Consider the following 16,919-nt stretch of genomic DNA (forward strand, 5'->3'; position numbering starts at 1 on the left):
ACAACCCGCGTTGGGTGCAAAAATAGACCAATGAATTAAATGGGGAGCGTGCGGGATGGGTTATCTCACCTGCAAGTTAAAAAAGCACAACATTAATGTCAAGGTCGACGTTGTTAGACATATGATGATGTTATATATTGTTGTGTTTTGGAATTCAGATTCTCCATCACCAGGAACAAGTCAAAACCCCTCGTTACAAGATTATTTTGATAATAAAAGTTAAATCTAAGGATAGTCCTTTTTCCCCTTTTGGAGCTTTTTTTTATGCGTGGAAAATTATGCAATTTTTTAATTAGCTAACTATGACTTTTTTTTTTAGTGCGCATACTGTTTTTTAAAGTTCAAAGACCAAATTGAAATTTGATACTCCTCCGGTCGTTAATATAGGACTCAATTCTTGTGTTGGTTTTGGTCTTAAATATAAGACCTATTTTTTATATTTATCAATTTTCTCTAAATTACCATATGAATATTTCCTCAACCATAATCAAGTAGAAGAGGGAGAGGAGATATTAAGAAAGATGATTATGGTATTTTAGGAAAAATGTGTTACTTTTCTTATAATTAACTAACTTACCTAACTTTTTTAATTTAATTAAATTAGTTAAATGAGTTTTATATTAAGGGCCGGAAGAGTATAAAATTAAAGGATTAAATGAATACTCTATATAATACATTGCCAAAAAGAGATATTTACAGTATGCCTCTGATAATCCAATCTGAAGCCCCTCTTTAATACTTTCCTGTTCCAACAACTGATCTCAACTTGGGAATATCATTCTGCCTACCCTGTCTCTAATCATTTATATCAAAGATCAGAAAGATGAGAAGGATCAGAAGTCTATAAGCAATGCATGCTTGGCGTAAACTTCACATCTAAAAATACATATATAGAGATCACATATGATACAGTGGTGAAGTATTTGTCCCAAAAAAAGAGTATAAGTTCAGTAGTAAAGGACTGCTATACATATAGTTTTCTGCTGCATCTTTCTAGAGCTAATTAAAGGCTACTAACTATTCAGCCATTTCATCAAGAGTGGCTTCTTCGATCTTGTTTAAGGAAGTGGGCACGACGCTAACGCGGCCTACTGGGATGGATACGAGCTCACGAGCAACGTCCCCGAACTCAAGAAATCCTCCTTCTTTGCACTTTGATAACAGTCTGGCTGCTTCTTCCCTCGTCATCTTCACCTTCACTCTAATCCCCTCCCTTTTATTATTACCACTGCTTATAATTCTCTTCCCACTTTCCTTTTCCTTCTCCAACTCATCTCCTCCTAAAATTGTGGGCTCTGAATCAGCAAACCTCACACTTTTCTTCACTGCCACGGCCGCCTTTCTGCAGGGTGCTTGCTTTTTCGTCAACTCATCTCTATATACAGCCGGTTTTGCCTCAGCTTGCTCTACTACTGATCCTACTTTAACATCTGAGACTTGCCTGTTCAAGCAAGCAAACACGGTTTGCATCATTTTTTTTTCTTTTTTAAAACTGGAGAGAGAAAAGGTATAGGTATAGTAGCTATTAGAAGAGAGGTATATGTGAGGCAAAAAGGGCACGAAAGAAGAGTGAATTTATAGCAGTTTATGAGATGAGATGGCAGAAGAATGAAGTGGGGCTCATTTAAAATAGCAGCGAGCTAGGGGGAAAATGTGCAGCCAAATGGTGGTGGACCTAAATACGTCAACGTAGAAAAGTTATGGTAATACGGCAACAAACCATCAACAAGTCAAGATGGTAAGTGATTTGACTGTCAAATGTAGGAAACGGTCCCTCCAGTGTTGTTATCTTTTATCGTAGCAAAAGGGGGAAAATGACTATATTTATTATCAGCATATGTAGGTTGAAAAAGTCCAGCCAATGCCCTTTGGGTTGAGGGAACGATAAGCATTGGTGACTAATTCTCCAGTAGATTGGCCAGTTCAAGATAGTGATAGATGGCGTTTAATTTACAATTCATTAATTAGAAGAAGCCTCGATCTGAGCTGAGATCTGTGCCTCACAATGCAGGCTTCATCTTATCCTATTTATACTGATCGAATTGATTGATAAATAAGCTGTTCCCTTTTCTCGCTGTAACCATGTGCATGATTAACGGGCAAAAGACCAGCTCATTGGGGGCATTACAAAGTCTTAAGTCTATCTATATTATCTGTTCATTTATGATGACACAAACAGCTAGCAGAAATAGGAGATGATGCATAAATAGATTGCAGTATATTAATGTAAGTGGAAGTTCTTGGCTGTAAATTAGTATTTCTAATGTGCTTTTTGGTACTCTTCAATTTTTTTTATATCTTTACATTATTGGATTCTACATATAATGAGTGAAATTTTAATATCTTATGAAAAAAAAGTGGTTCAGTTTTCAATTTTTTATGATTTTTTTTAAAGATTTAATACTTTAAATGGTCCAGATTCTTTTCAATTTAGAGTGTCAAATATTTAGAAAATCATAAAAGATTTAAAATTAAACCATTTTTTACCCATAAGATATCCAAATTTCACTCAATTTTTATAGAATCTAATGATGCAAAGATATATTTTAAAAAAAAAATATTTGGAGAGGACCCAAAAAATGAGGGGCAACTCGAGGTGCAGCTGAGGGGCACGACTAACACTCCAGTCCTTTTTTTCTAATGCTTTTTAATGTATAATATCCCAACTTTTCTCCCAACTTCTTAAATGTTTTTTCCTCCTTTTGACGGTACTCCTTACTTAACCTGTGTTAGCTAAAGCTGAAATTTGAAGGCATTGATAACTTGGGAATTAGCAGGACTTTTTTTATTTTGAAAAAGTCTAGAAGAGTTGAATTTTGGAAACTTAAAGCTAACCTGGCGACCCATGGAATATTCACAAATTATATACCAATAGAAATCATTATATTGAAAATGAGTTGCGCATTTGTTAGCTAAATTAATTTTGATGGGCAGCAAAATTCCTTTGTTGATGAACTTTTTTAGAACCAACAATTTGTCATCTAGAATGGGATGAAGCAAAGAAAGTAAAAGATAATTTTACGGATGAGAAGAAGAAAACATTAAAGGGCGTACGAGGCCATGGTCTGGTCTGCCGAAGGTTTCAAACAAAGGAATGAATGAAGAAAATTAACAAACCTGAGGTATTAGTTAAGCACGTATATGACTTTTGTATATCATAATCCGACAATTTCAATTTTTCAACCAAAAGCGCGTGTTGAAAAGTGGAAAGAATTACAACGAAACTTCAGCGCAAAATTTTGGTTATGAGAGAATCATAATAGTTTTTTTTTTTTTGAATGAAAACTGTATTACACCAAAATCAGGTCCAAAGAGGACCTAATTCCTAACAACAAACTCCTCCTCTTCATGCAAAAAGGGAGGGGGTTGGGCAATGATACAAAAATTACCCTCCATAAAATGGGAGGACATAATAAAGTTTTTAAAAAAGAAAATAATTACAAAATGAATTTTCGAAATTATCATTTTATATTTTAAAACTTGTGATTATATGCTGTTTAGGTTATTATTGGGATAAATAATTTTTTTTTGAGATGCCAATATATAATTCTCTCTTTATTTATTTCTTAGTGATCAACATATGACATATATTATTCAATATTGTCAGAATTCAAACTGCTTTTGATTTACTACTGTGTCACTTTTTCTCTTTTCTTCTTTTGAAAGACAAAATAAAGCGGGTCTTATCAGAAAGCGATAGAAGGAATAAGTCGTAATGGAAGCCAAATAACACGGTTTTCATTTGAGTTGGGTTACAAGGGAAGACTAAGTCAAATTTCATTTAGTCCTGAAGATTTACCAATATCCTTGGACATTCAATTCTTTATTTCTTATTTGAATCGACGTTGTCTTGAACTTCACAGGATTTAAAAACATAGAGTGCACAAATGCCACTTCAAATTTACGAATAATAAATAATTTTTTTGGTGATAATAATAAATAAATTTTTGTCTCGTTGGCAAAAAATTTTGTTGCAAAAAACTAAATGTAATATCTCTTTTAATATAAATAATTTATCATGTAAGAAATTAACTGTTCCCATTACCGAATTGTTTTCTTTTTTGGTACAATTACCCAATGTTTTTTGTTGCTAACAGTAAATATCCCCACCGAGCCAGTTCACATATTTAATATTTATTTCTCAAGGTCCAGTCATAACGGACCAACCGGGTAAACTGGGCCGAAAAAGAAAACTTTCAAAGTACCTCATTCTTGCTGGCAGAAAACATGAAAAACTCATTCCACATACAATATATACTTTATACGTGTACCAAAAAAACACATATTCTTTCGGTACTAAATTATAAGACTAATTTTATGTTATAAAATAAATCTTATATTTATAGGATAAAAAAAGTACTTTCTAAGAATGTTTCGTAGATAGCACTGAAATTTCAAGAAAGAAATTTTTTTTTCGTGTATTTTATAAGTCATGACAGCCCTTTTTTTTTTTCCAATTGAAAAGCCTCACTTTCATGAAATATGGAAAGGAACATTCCATCAAAATAGTTTTTAAAAAAATAGTATTCTCTTAAAAATCATAATATCAAAACGAAAATGCATATTTATTTTTACAGTTTTTACTAATTATTTCTTTTTTCATAAAATCATAATTTTGTCATTTACTTAATTTTTAATTTTTATGCTCATATATTTTTATTTTTCTTTCTTTGTATTGAAAACCTAATTGTTTTTCTACAAGATACAAAGATCTTTCTATTAGAAACAATCATAAAGTATGGTAGAATATTAAATATGAATTTTTTTTAATAAGAATTCAAATATTAGTTAATTATATTGTGATGAATTAGTTTTTTCTATTTATGGTCTGAAAGCAATTTAATCTCTGCGAAGGCCAAACTACCTGTTGACTGCACGTTTTTTTGCAATAACATATCAGTTAGCGTTTTTGAATCAGATTCCAATGCCACTTTCCTATGTCCGAAATCCCATGCCAACATGAGCCCTTTAAAGAAAGCCCATTCCTGTGCATAAAAAACACTACAACTTCCAAGAGTCTATGTAAATCCCACAATCCAATTGCCCATATGTTCTCTAATTACACCCCAACACCCTGCCTTGCTCTTTCTTGATGAAATGGCTCCATCTACGTTAACTTTAACCCACCCATGAATCGGTTGTTGCCAAGGTAAATGAAGGGAATTCTGCATCTGGGCTTGACTAGGTAAAATATCATGCGGCTGCGTAAAAGATATCCAAGAATCAAGTACAGTAGCGGTAGGAATTTCTGGTTTCACAAAATTAGCATCAAAACAAGATTTATTCCTCCAAGATCGTAGTTTTTTTTTTTTGGCCATTTTCCTCCATGATCATAACAAGACTGCAACTCCCCGGATAAGATTCCATCTAAGGTCGCACTTAATAGTAATCTCCCTCGTCAGATTAAAAGCAAACCAGTCACGCAGTGAGGCTGAAAAAAATTGGGAAAAATACCCGGGTTCAACCATTGCCTGCCACATCTTTTTTGGACAAGGACAATCACGAAGAATATGAATTACATCTTCAAACCCAGCATCACATTATGGGCATAAAGGTGAAGACTGTGACCACGTACTTCTCCATTGATTGGTTGGAAGTCTACTAAGAAAAGCTCTCCACAAGAAAACTCTAATTCTCTCTGCCCCCTCCATTTCCCGATTAGTTTAAACACAGGGCTATGAAGATTTGTAGGAATATAGTCCATCATAAAAGGTCTGTTTGAATTGACTTATAAGTAGCTTTTCAAATGTGATTTACTAACTATAAAATAAGTATGTGAATAGAGTTTTATCTCAACTTACGTGAACTTGTTTAAAAGTCAGTTTTGAACAGAGCTCAAAACAAATCCAAAACAGGCACTCTAAACCGTAAAAATACCATGAGAGGCTGACTTCCATGTAATAATATCACTGGTCGGTTAGAGAACAGGGAGTACACATGCCTCCACCCCGTAGTGAACCCGAAGTGAACGTGTTCGACCCTTTAACTGCTGAACCTCAGGACCAGGGGTAGCCCAACATTTTTTTCCTACAGCCCGATTTTTTTTGTTATAAGAGTTTTAATTTGTGCTGTATAGGCCATTCAGTCCAAAAGAAATTTATGTAGAACAGTTATCTACAGCAGTTTTAAATAATGAATGGGCCCAAATTCCAGGCCCAGTAGCCCAAAATGTGCATCAGTCATTACAGGAAGATACGCTTTGCCCCAATGTCTCGCTCGACAATCTTGGCGAGGCGAGTTCAAGAATTCTGAAATTTTAAAATCCAAACCGTCGGCGTTGACGACACAGAGATATACCGAACCGGAAGACTCATAGGAAAGCGAGAGGGAGCCATGGGTGCTTCTCAGGCTATGAAGAGAATCCCTCGCATCAAGTTCCCTCAGAGGCATCCCAAGCCCTCAGGTCTCATTCTATCTTCGTCTTCATCTTTTTATTCTTCGTTTTTCTTTTGGGAACATTTTCCCTTCTGGTTTTCAGTAGTCTATTTTCAACCTGTTTTAGGTGAGGCTGCCAGTAATTAGCTGTACTCATTGGCGAATCTCGTATTTCCATGATAAAACAATTTAGTTTCTCAAATATCGAATTTGGCCGGATCAGATTGCTCCCCGCGTTATAATTTTGCGCTACTTTCCTTTTGATGGGCTTGTAGGGTCTTATTTTTATGATTTAATATTTACTCCATATCTTCCTAATATTCCCCTCAGAATCAATTCTTGAAACGTAATCCTGCCGCAAATTGGATGCATAATGTGAATTAGTTGCTTCTTTTCGAATGGCCAGTTTCTTACACGGACGGATTTTTAATTGTGAGACGTAATGATGCATTCTTAAATATCCGTGAAGTTTTCCTTGTGATCCGCTTACGCTCACTGATTTTAATATAGGAAATAGGGTGACACTTTGGCGGGTTGCTTTTATCTAGGCTTTAGATTTGTTCCCCATATTGCCAATCTGCGATGCTATGTTATGTTTTGCATTTATGCTGACTTTATTCAATACTTCTGGGGACAATCCACTGTCTACTAATCGAATGTTTTTGCAAGCTTTATATATTTCAGCTTCCTTGGTGATCCTTTTACTCTAGATTATCCGTATATTTGATAGCTCCGTTTAGTTGCACATACGAATTCTACATGATTTTCTGTGGTAGTGATCTTGTATTTAATATCTTTCAACATCTAAGTCTTCGGGGATGTCCATATGCATTTTGGTTTTAATTTTGATAGTAAACAAAGGCTATTCTCTGCCACCATTCACAATGATAAGGTATGTCATATATCATTAAGGAACACCTTGCAAACAGCTTCAAGCGCCAAATTCTAGTACAAAGAATTGAAGAAGCTTACTGCTTTTATAAATTGTAATAACCGACTTTGTGATAATTGTATGTCAGGTGTATCATGTGATTTACATTTACTTTCATGGTTTCGGACCTGTGTTCCAGTGAAAATTTCATTCTGATGCTTAATCCCTATGAACATCAAATGTTAAGGCAAATTTTCTGATTTTGATGGAAATCGTTGCAGGTTCTGCATCTGAGACGCAGGCTTCAGCATCGGCAAGTGATGGCAATTTACCTTTCTTTTCAAGTTCAAAAGCTCCATCAACTGTAGGAGGGAAAGCCTCACTTCAGCCCAAAAGAACTCCCGTATCTAATGAGGAGATTGAGGCAATTTTGGTATGCAAAAATTTCCTCTCGAGTTTATTCCAATGATATTGACATTTGCCTATTACCACTATCGCTCTCAACAAATTAATTTTCTATTACCACTATCGCTCTCAACAAATTAATTTTCTGGTGGCGGGTTCGGGTTTTTTGTCTGCTAATTGCACGACCTACTTGTTAGGGGTCTCTGTCTGTTTTCTTGTTCTTTGTTTTCGCCCCCTTCCCTTGTTTATTGAACTTCCTTTCAAGTTTTTATGCTGTTTCAATCCCTAATACAATCATTTTGGCCTTTTGACAGTTGGGTGGGTGCTTCTAAGCGCGTCCTTATATGGCGGCTCTAATGGCTTAATGTGCTGCCGTTCTGATTTATTTTGTGTCATGTAAGAACAGTATACTATTCCTGTTTGTGAATAATGGTTCAATCACAGAAGTGGAATGGAGATCCACGGTTGATATATGTACGTTGATGTAAGTGTTGTAATTGAACTACTGATTTTGGAAAAGAGTGACGATAACAATCCTAGTCCAAGTCTCACATTCATACTTTCATAAATAATATACATGCTTCACAGCAAAGAACTAAGAACAAGGCTATTCTGATTTCTTCTTCTCAAGAAATGGTTCGAGCACAGCAGACTTGGGGTTTTTCATTGGAGGACCTTTTTCCCTGCGTTCCAGTTCTTCCAGCCGAAAGGTAATCAACCTGTCCCAATTTCCTCCTTCAAATAGAACCCCTGCTTTTCCATCTGTGATCCGCTGAACAATGCCACAGTACATGTAAAATGGGTTATTTTCGTTCTTCACTATCGCAATCATTCCGGGCAACAAGAGCGGCAATTCTGGTGCTTTTGGCTTCTTGGAAGGTGTAAGGTCAGTTATTTTACCTGTTGGCGACTGTTTGGGAGGTGGAGGATTTTCCTGGATAAATTTTTCCAACCCCTTTTCTCCTCCGGGAAATCCTCCTGTTAACCCCATCATTTCTTTCTCGAATGCGTCTTCTGGAACATCCGTTGACTGGGCAGACCCACCTAAGTCCTCTTGCTCTGATCTACTTGCTGCTGGTGCCTGCCCTTCCACTTGCTTCTTCAGCTCTTTCTCGATCCCTTTTTCTCCGTTGCAGAGTCCTCTGCCTCCCAACATCTCTGTTAGGTTGAATTTAGCCCGTGTTTGTACTGTGGATGGTGTTGGCCTTCTGTGGAATGTGAATTGCTTTTTGTGGTCTTGGCCCAGGAATTGGGATCGAAGGAGAGAGCCATTAAGGCTGTGAAGAGTAAGAGAAGCCGCCATAGTTAACTGTTTAGTAAACACCAAATAGCCTCTGGCATGAGTGGAGAAGATAGAGGGAAGTATGGGAAGGTTTCATTTCATCATCTAGTTTTGGCCCCTAGTGATCTTCTATTATATCCCTATCCTCACGCGAGAAATATCTGGTCATAAATCCATCTGTTAAGCCTCCTCGGTTAATTTCGGCCACAGAGTGCCCCGAGCATCTTTGGTTGCCATCGGAAAGGGACTTCTCATTATTTTTATTCCATTTATTTTAAACGCTGCTCACTATTCATCAATTGGTTCAATGATTTTATTTCTACAATATTACCATTAAGGGGATTTGAGGTTATTTCTGAAATTACCTTTAAGAATATTCAAATAAATAAATAAATGTTAATCAACGTCTAATATCATTGTTTATATATTATAATAAGATGCATTATAATTTTTTTTAAAAAAAATCTGCAATAGTCGAATTCACTAAATTTTATTTTTTATTACCTAAACAAAAAATAGGATAAAATTATTATCCCGAAATAAAATTTAAAACAAAAAAGGATCTGACCAAACCATCATCACACCATGTATAAATATTTTATTTTATATATAAATATATATATTCTAAAAATATTTTGTGGCCACATCTCCGTTTAAATCTACTTGCACGGAAAAAAAGATGCCTCCCGTTAGCTACCTCGCTTTCTTTAAGCCATCCGCCGGTACCACGAGTATGAGCTTTGAATTTTTCTTGTTTGCTCACTGTTTACCTGTCTTTGCATTCATAACATTCCTGAGCTTCTTACAAGAAGCGGAAGCTTTCGCATAATATAGTTTTTCAGTTGATGAATGTGCGTGTGGGGTTATTTGATTATGGTGACGTTGAGATACTTTCGCTTTGCACTGCTTATTAAACATTTTGCTGTATGCTGGTATCTGAGGAGTAGTGAATAACCTCATTATTGTCTTGCTTAGTGAGCTTAAAAGCTGGGATAGAACTTAATGTGTTTTGTGTTTTGCACCTCCCCTTTCAGTTCAACGCCATATTATAAACCATAGTTTTAAATAAGAAGAGTCTTTGGGCAGAAACAAAACCATAGTTTTAAAAGTATTTTTATGGTATATGGAGTAAATATGTGAGGTAAGTTGTCTCGATTTGCGGAAAATGCTTATAGAGTTGTCCAAACACCCCCTTCTATATTATAAACCAGTATGTTTTGCACCTCCCCTTTCAGTTCAACGACATATAATGGATGCCTGGATTTTTTCTTCTACATTAACCGAGAAAACAAACTTTTCTTCTTTAAGTTTTTAATAATTTGGCAGCAACTTTGCCCGGATATCTGGTTTTTGTTACTTTTAGTTGGTTGAACAGTTTCTCGTCTTGCTAGCCTGTGCTAATGCTAATTCTTGGATGTGGAAGCGTGAATGGCTTAAACAGATTTGGTCGTTTAATTAGAATCAACATCCTCCTTGTGCGTACTGCTTTCTGAATCCATGTTCAACTGACTTGCTTAAAGGAACCTGGGCTGCAAATTGAACAAATTTTGGTTAATGACACTATTGAAGAAACAAGTGATATCTATGATACTATCACTTGAGGAACAAAAACATATGAGTTTTTGGTATGTGCTACAGATTTGGGAAGGACTATATCTTAAACTAATAAGCTTTTCTTTCCTCTGATGTAGGCTCTCCCATATTTGTTAAAGAAGTTCGATGATAGTCATGGAAAAACAGATGTCATCCTGATCAGTTGCAAGCCCCACCGTTAACAGTAAAATCTCTTGCCAACAGAACACGTTATATTCAGAGCCTAGAAGGCTAGAACTGATAAATTTTCTGAGGTAGTGTTTCCTGTTGGAAGAGGAAAAGTTGAAAACAGCCCAAATGTGATCATTAAGAGATTGAGCTTATTTGAAACCAGTAACTCATCATAGTTTAGTTTTTGGTCCAGTTTCGATCTGAACTCAAAATATTAGAGGCAATCTACATGTTGAACTTGTTTTCTCTGAGGAGCCTGTCACGGGGTTCTCGTCCTGGTGGTAGTCAGGAAAAGGTTTTCTTGCATCTTTTATGTACTATGGGGTTTTCTAGTGACAGTGGCTCTATAATCTCTTGCCAACAAAAGTTCCGCATGTCGTAGGTTCAGCTAACTGCTGCAGAAGAAGAATCACTTCCATCAGAACTTGCTGATGCAGAAGAGAGGGAAGCTCACCTAAAATCTCAGTAAGTGATGAACTACTTTGAACTATCATGGTCCTTTTATCTTTCATCTGGGCTTAAGTCTTGAAGTGTCAATTTTGGATTCTAGGGTCAGAGCTTTAAGAATAACAAGAAGTTTTATTCTTTTATTTTTCTTTCTTTTTTAATTAAGTATTACATTATTTTATCATCCTTTTATTACACACAGGTTGGATCATATTGTTGAGATTCTTCGGTCAGCTCGTCTATCTGGCTACATGTATATCAGAACGGTACAGGCTGTCCATATCCCACCGCTTTACCTTGCCCTAGTTTGTACGCTAGTATCTCGTTCTTCTAACAAGTTTGGTACTAATTTAACTTCAACCTTTTTGTTGTAGAGATGGACAACACTACCAGGAGATCCTCCACCAATAGATGATTCTGATGTAAATGACTGGGTTTCTCGCTTTATTGTTCTCCATGGAGATTGTATTTTCATATATTTGTCATGTTCAGGTATTATAAATGATTGATTTCCTTCTCTCTCTTGTACCATGCCCTATGTTAACTGTGAAGTGCCATAGAGCCCCCTTATAAAAATTTCACTGTCTGATCTATTTTTAATTTTTATTATAAGTCTCAAGCACTTGATCCTTGATGGGCAACCAATTTTTCCAAACTACTTTTTAGACGAAAGTCCTTTTAAAAAGCATTTTTTTTATAAATGGAGACAAATTCCTCTACATATTTACTTTGTATACTGTAAAATCACTTTTAAAATCATAGTTTGGTTTCTATCCAAACACTTTTTTATTCAAACCATCCTAGTTTAGTATATATTGGCAATCAATGTTCCTTACATCTTTTGGTCTTCCTTCAAACCTCTCTGTTCTTCAAATCTATGCTGGCATATTACCATATTGCTGAAGATTTATTGTGTAACTATAACACATGTAAAATACTTCAATGACAAGAGGGCATAATAAGGCGAGGATATGCTCGCCAATATCTACTTCATCTATGTTATTGCTTCAATTTTTTATTGTACTTGGTAAAAGCAGCATGCATGTTTCCTAGTTTGCTAACCATTCGACTGCATAACTATTGTCAATCAATGCCACATTCCTCATCCTTATTTGTCAATTATATGTCAAAGGCTTTCTTAGCCAAACTTGTATATAAATTATGAGGCTCTGCTGCCTTCAGTAACATATACAGGATTGAAATTTCACAGTCTTTTCATTGACAATTCATCATTATTATAAAAAATTCTGATGAAGGTAACAATGCAGATCTAAGTCCTCAAGACGCCACTCCTCTATCTGACATTGTTGAAGTGGGGCTGCTACCGAGTTTTAAATGGGAGGATGATGAGACACAATACGCCTTTTATATTTTATCTTGTCTAGGATTTCGATATGAGTGTTCAAGCAGTTCCAAGATACAGGTTTGTCTATTTTAAAGTAATGTGTTTCTTGGAAGTTGCAGTCATTTTTCTTCGACCTGGACTGCTTCAAAATAAGTACTTCCTTAATTTGATGACATTAACTTCTACAGATGTGTTTTACTGCATATGTTCAACATTATATTGCAACAAGAAGTTTTTCCAAGTATGATTCAGCTGCCCTTCTTTCTTCTTCTGGCAGGTGGACTCTTGGTTATCAGCTCTAAGAACTGACTGCAAATTGGAGTTTAATACATCAGTTCCCAATGCGTCAATCCAGGTTTGATAAATTTACTCAGCGTTTCGGCAGTTTAAAGTATGACACTGGTGTAATGGTTTTTTAGTGCATACGATGGCAGTAATTGTATTCAGAATTAGTGATTGATGATTTACTTTGCCATTTCTAGTTCATCCCATAACTTTTGATTGGCCCGTCAGCTTTAAAAGAACGCTTATTTTTCTTAGAGATCGCTTCATGTGCCTTTCCTTTTCGCTGGGGCCAATGCCTTGCCACTTTATATTCTTTTGTGGGGTAGTAATTTATAAAGCAGGCATCATTGGTAATGGTCTTGTAGTATAGTAACATGTAAGCTCCTTTATAACTTGGAGGTTACTAGTTCAATCTCACTTTATAACCTTATACCATTAGTGTCTAGTGTCTGTCCCTTTAATTTTAAAAAAAAAAAAAAACTGATAAAATAGGCCAACACGTGAAACCTTCACTAAGAGTGCGTCCGTGTTTAATAAATTGGGACAGGACCCTCCAAAGGGGACCTTTCTCCTCCCCCATTAACATTTCTGATCTGTTTTTATGTTTATTAAGAAAGGCTTTTCCATCTGGAGAGGAAATGGAATTGGTTCCTCCTCCTGTCCAATCAAACGCTGCAAGTAAAGTATTGACAACTGAAGAAGCTTCATCATCACCTTCCTCTGTATTTCACTGTAACTGGGAAAGTGGGATCACAAGGCAATAATGTATTACATGGGTTGCTTGGAACTATGCATTCACCTTCATTCTAGAAGAGCCACCGACAAAATTAAAGAGTAAACCAACAAAACCAAACAAAAAGGCCAATTTTTAAAAAGATAGCGTAATCAGAGAGATATCAACGCTTGCCTGTTTCAAGATTTTGAAGGGCCTTTTTAGGCATCCAAGAGGAGAAAGGACCATAATTGATTTTCCCATAACATGTGCCTTCCAGAAAAAGAAAGAGAGAGAACAAGGGCCAATTAATTAATTAGACTATTCCATAAAGTCATGTAACGAGCAAACCGCAGAGATGATCACTTGAGAGGAGCTGTGGTGCGGTTCGCCGAGCGAGATCAGATTCAAGTAATTATGTAATATCACGAGGACGCATCTCATGCAGCGGCGTGCGCCTGCTCTAGGATTTGACTGAAACCGGTAAAGTCACTCATAACTAACCGCAACGTCCTTGCGAGCCACAAAGATTGGCACAATTACCAAAGTAACCAAAATAAGAATGAAAACGGAAAAACGCGAGCCGCACGGGATCAATCACAAGGTTACCTGTGTCATATTATATACCCCACCATCGCGGACGAATTTGTCACACGTTGTTAGCATCCACTATCCTTGTTTCCTCCTCCTTCCATCAGTAGCGCAAGCTTAATCCCTCCAAGATGAGCTCTCAAGTCTGCCGATCCGCTTCTAGAGCCGTGAGGTCTTTTCTCTCTGCTTCCAAGGGCTCTCGCTTTTACTCCGGTACTTTCTTCTCCCTCATTGTTATTATTCTTCTTTAAATTTTTTTTTCCCGTTTCATTGTCCCACTATTTTGGGTTCACTATCTGCTTAACAATGCTCTGATCTTTTTTCTTTTTGTTTCTTCTATGAATTGACCCCTATTATTCGGAGCTGTGGTGCCTGTCTCTGAATTGAGTTTTGTTTCTTTGGCTGCACACTTTTCGCCGATGATAATCCTTCAACTTCATGAATGTGCATGCTAAGGATTTTTCTTCACTCGGGAAATCGGCATTTTCCCTCGCATGCGGCTATTTTTAATTTTACTTGTTAGAGGATCCAATTTCATTTTGCTGTTGGTCTCTTGAATCTTAATTATTCTGAGCTTTGATGTCACAAACCTGATATAGGCTGCCTCTGGACCCGATGACTGTTAATTGTGTGTGTGTGTGTGCGCGCGCATATGCTTTGTCGGGTTTGGTGATCTCTTGTTTCTCTTCTTCGACATTTTTTAATGTTGTTTGTTCTGCACTCTTTTGTGTATTTAATCATTTCACGGAGCCACTGTTACCTTCTTGACTTATCAATTCGATTTTGTGGATTGAAAAACATTAACGATTGAAGCTCCTGTATGAACGTCAAGAGAACGATATTTGTTATTCGTTCGGGTATCCATCAGATAATGTGGACAGTATTAAATTGCCATGTTTCTCTTCTTGTTTTTTTTCCCCCTTATTGGGGGGGGGGGGCATATCTGTGTTTTCTTACGGTTTTGAGAATTAGCAATGAACTAAGAGATGTTTATGTCCAGATATGTTGGACAATTTTCATTCCTTTCACTTTGTTTCCCTCGTCTTTTTGTTTCCCAGAGAGTAATGATAGAGGCCTATCGGCAGTGTGCGGTACATGTTCACTTTGTTTCCTTCGTCTTTTTGTTTCCCAGAGGGTGATGATAGAGGACTATGCAGCGTGTAGTATATGTGTTGGGGTTTTGAGGTTTTTTTTTTTTTTTTTAAATTTCTTATAGATGACTGAATTTATCTTTTTCACAGAAGGAAGCAATATAGCTGCTGCTGCTGCTGTTTCAATCACAAGGAAAGCACCTCCTTTTGCTTCAAACATTGGGAAGTCTGAATCCGGAAGTGGACCTAGAGCATGGCTTTCAGGGGTTCTAGCTCTTCCTGCTGCAGGTTTGAACGAGAATTACATTTGTTTCGAAATTTTGTCTTAACTTCTTGGCGGTTGAAATTGGGAAGAATGCCACTATATCCGCGGGTAGGTCGTACGTCTGTAGATATATTTGTTGAACGATAGTGTCTTGTGCATCAGTTTATCGAATAGCATACGGGGTCATAGATTTCTGTTTGCTATGTGCTAAGAATTTTATGATAATTATCAGTCAGTTCTTGAAGCTGCATAAATGTAGAGTCCGCACGTTTTGGTAGATATTCAATCCCTAATTTTTGCCGTGAATTTTCTTCCCCCATGTCCTGCAGCTTACTTGCTCCAAGATCAAGAGGCACATGCTGCTGAGGTACGCATGACTTTTCTTCGACTACATCTTTATTTATTTTTTGTTTGATAGTCATCCCTTTTCCTTCTTTATGATAATTATGCTAATGCCCCAATAATTTGCTTCTCTTTTCCTGCACAGCTGGAGCGCACTTTCATTGCGATTAAGCCCGATGGAGTCCAAAGAGGGCTGGTAAAGTAAAATTATAATGATGTGATTTGTTTGTCAGGCAATTTTTTAGTACCATACAGCCTTTTAAATCATGGTGTGAGGATATATATCTTTTGACGAGACATTATAGTTCAGATTTCAGAGATCATATCTCGTTTTGAGCGGAAAGGTTACAAACTCGTGGGAATTAAAATATTGGTTCCTTCAAAGGATTTTGCACAGAAGCACTATCATGACCTGAAGGAAAGACCCTTCTTCAATGGCCTTTGTGAATTCCTAAGCTCTGGTCCTGTTGTTGCGATGGTTAGAATTGACTCAGTCTCTCGGGCTTTACAAATTGCTATGCAAACTGATGTACCTAACCGTCTTTCTTTCTCCCCAAAATTGATGTCACAGGTCTGGGAAGGGCAGGGAGTTATTTCCTATGGCCGAAAACTAATCGGGGCCACCGATCCACAGAAATCTGAGCCTGGCACTATCAGAGGTGATTTGGCTGTCGTTGTTGGAAGGTACTGTTTCTTAACAACAGGACTGGCTAGTTTCTTCACATGGATTCACTAACCTATGAGTTCTTATAATACATGCAGAAATATCATCCACGGAAGCGATGGACCAGAGACTGCCAAGGACGAAATTAAGTTGTGGTTTAAGCCAGAGGAGTTGGTAGATTACACGAGCAATGCAGAAAAGTGGATTTATGGTGTAAACTGATTCCTTTTTCTCAGCCGCATGGTTTTTATCACGGTAGGATAGAAGCGTGGGTTCCGGAATAAGCTATGACTCGTCTTAGATGAGTGGCTAGTGATAACATTGACTCTTGAATCCATAAGCGGAATTGAGAATAATATTGTTACAAAGTAATATATTTCACTGTATTCTGAATTCTATTTAATCAAATCAGGTGCTGTCAATCCATGATTCGTTCTTTGTTAGTTATTTCCATTCTCGGGATGAAATAAAGATCACCCA

The 16,919-nt window shown here is 36.7% G+C and overlaps 4 protein-coding genes across 4 annotated transcripts; 2 read left to right on the plus strand and 2 right to left on the minus strand.

The window, feature by feature from the left end:
- Positions 1-659: 659 nt before the first annotated feature.
- Positions 660-1,585, minus strand: LOC114731715 (uncharacterized). The gene has a single exon (XM_028918955.1). The coding sequence runs from the start codon at positions 1,471-1,473 to the stop codon at positions 1,018-1,020; it is 456 nt and encodes a 151-aa protein (XP_028774788.1). The 5' UTR covers positions 1,474-1,585; the 3' UTR covers positions 660-1,017.
- A 4,634-nt stretch (positions 1,586-6,219) lies between these two features.
- LOC114731716 (uncharacterized) lies at positions 6,220-8,190 on the plus strand. Its single transcript, XM_028918956.1, has 3 exons — positions 6,220-6,403; positions 7,528-7,679; positions 7,966-8,190. The coding sequence occupies exons 1-3, from the start codon at positions 6,334-6,336 to the stop codon at positions 7,981-7,983; spliced, it is 240 nt and encodes a 79-aa protein (XP_028774789.1). The 5' UTR covers positions 6,220-6,333; the 3' UTR covers positions 7,984-8,190.
- On the minus strand, positions 8,146-13,279 carry LOC114731713 (NAD(P)H-quinone oxidoreductase subunit S, chloroplastic). The gene is made up of 3 exons (XM_028918952.1): positions 13,275-13,279; positions 11,168-11,174; positions 8,146-9,001 (listed from the first exon to the last, which is right to left on the minus strand). The coding sequence occupies exon 3, from the start codon at positions 8,952-8,954 to the stop codon at positions 8,259-8,261; it is 696 nt and encodes a 231-aa protein (XP_028774785.1). The 5' UTR covers positions 8,955-9,001; positions 11,168-11,174; positions 13,275-13,279; the 3' UTR covers positions 8,146-8,258.
- Positions 10,065-16,882, plus strand: LOC114731717 (nucleoside diphosphate kinase IV, chloroplastic/mitochondrial). Its single transcript, XM_028918957.1, has 13 exons — positions 10,065-10,992; positions 11,080-11,162; positions 11,347-11,410; positions 11,519-11,636; positions 12,413-12,567; positions 12,767-12,810; positions 14,214-14,290; positions 15,319-15,456; positions 15,763-15,800; positions 15,921-15,971; positions 16,086-16,253; positions 16,347-16,459; positions 16,538-16,882. The coding sequence occupies exons 1-13, from the start codon at positions 10,927-10,929 to the stop codon at positions 16,659-16,661; spliced, it is 1,239 nt and encodes a 412-aa protein (XP_028774790.1). The 5' UTR covers positions 10,065-10,926; the 3' UTR covers positions 16,662-16,882.
- Positions 16,883-16,919: the final 37 nt, after the last annotated feature.

Source organism: Neltuma alba, unplaced genomic scaffold (genome assembly GCF_004799145.2).
Source record: "Neltuma alba isolate B1F8T4 unplaced genomic scaffold, ASM479914v2 tig00012843_pilon, whole genome shotgun sequence".
In the NCBI taxonomy this organism is placed as follows: Eukaryota; Viridiplantae; Streptophyta; class Magnoliopsida; order Fabales; family Fabaceae; genus Neltuma; species Neltuma alba.

Excerpts from the sequence above, each read along its gene's own strand:
- LOC114731715 (XM_028918955.1), bottom strand. The coding sequence starts at position 1,473 with ATGATGCAAACCGTGTTTGCTTGCTTGAACAGGCAAGTCTCAGATGTT.
- LOC114731716 (XM_028918956.1), top strand. The coding sequence starts at position 6,334 with ATGGGTGCTTCTCAGGCTATGAAGAGAATCCCTCGCATCAAGTTCCCT. Across the intron at positions 6,404-7,527 it reads GAGGCATCCCAAGCCCTCAG|GTTCTGCATCTGAGACGCAG; the intron begins GTCTCATTCTAT and ends AAATCGTTGCAG.
- LOC114731713 (XM_028918952.1), bottom strand. The coding sequence starts at position 8,954 with ATGGCGGCTTCTCTTACTCTTCACAGCCTTAATGGCTCTCTCCTTCGA.
- LOC114731717 (XM_028918957.1), top strand. The coding sequence starts at position 10,927 with ATGTTGAACTTGTTTTCTCTGAGGAGCCTGTCACGGGGTTCTCGTCCT. Across the intron at positions 10,993-11,079 it reads CTGGTGGTAGTCAGGAAAAG|GTTCAGCTAACTGCTGCAGA; the intron begins GTTTTCTTGCAT and ends CGCATGTCGTAG. Across the intron at positions 16,254-16,346 it reads CTGGTCCTGTTGTTGCGATG|GTCTGGGAAGGGCAGGGAGT; the intron begins GTTAGAATTGAC and ends TTGATGTCACAG.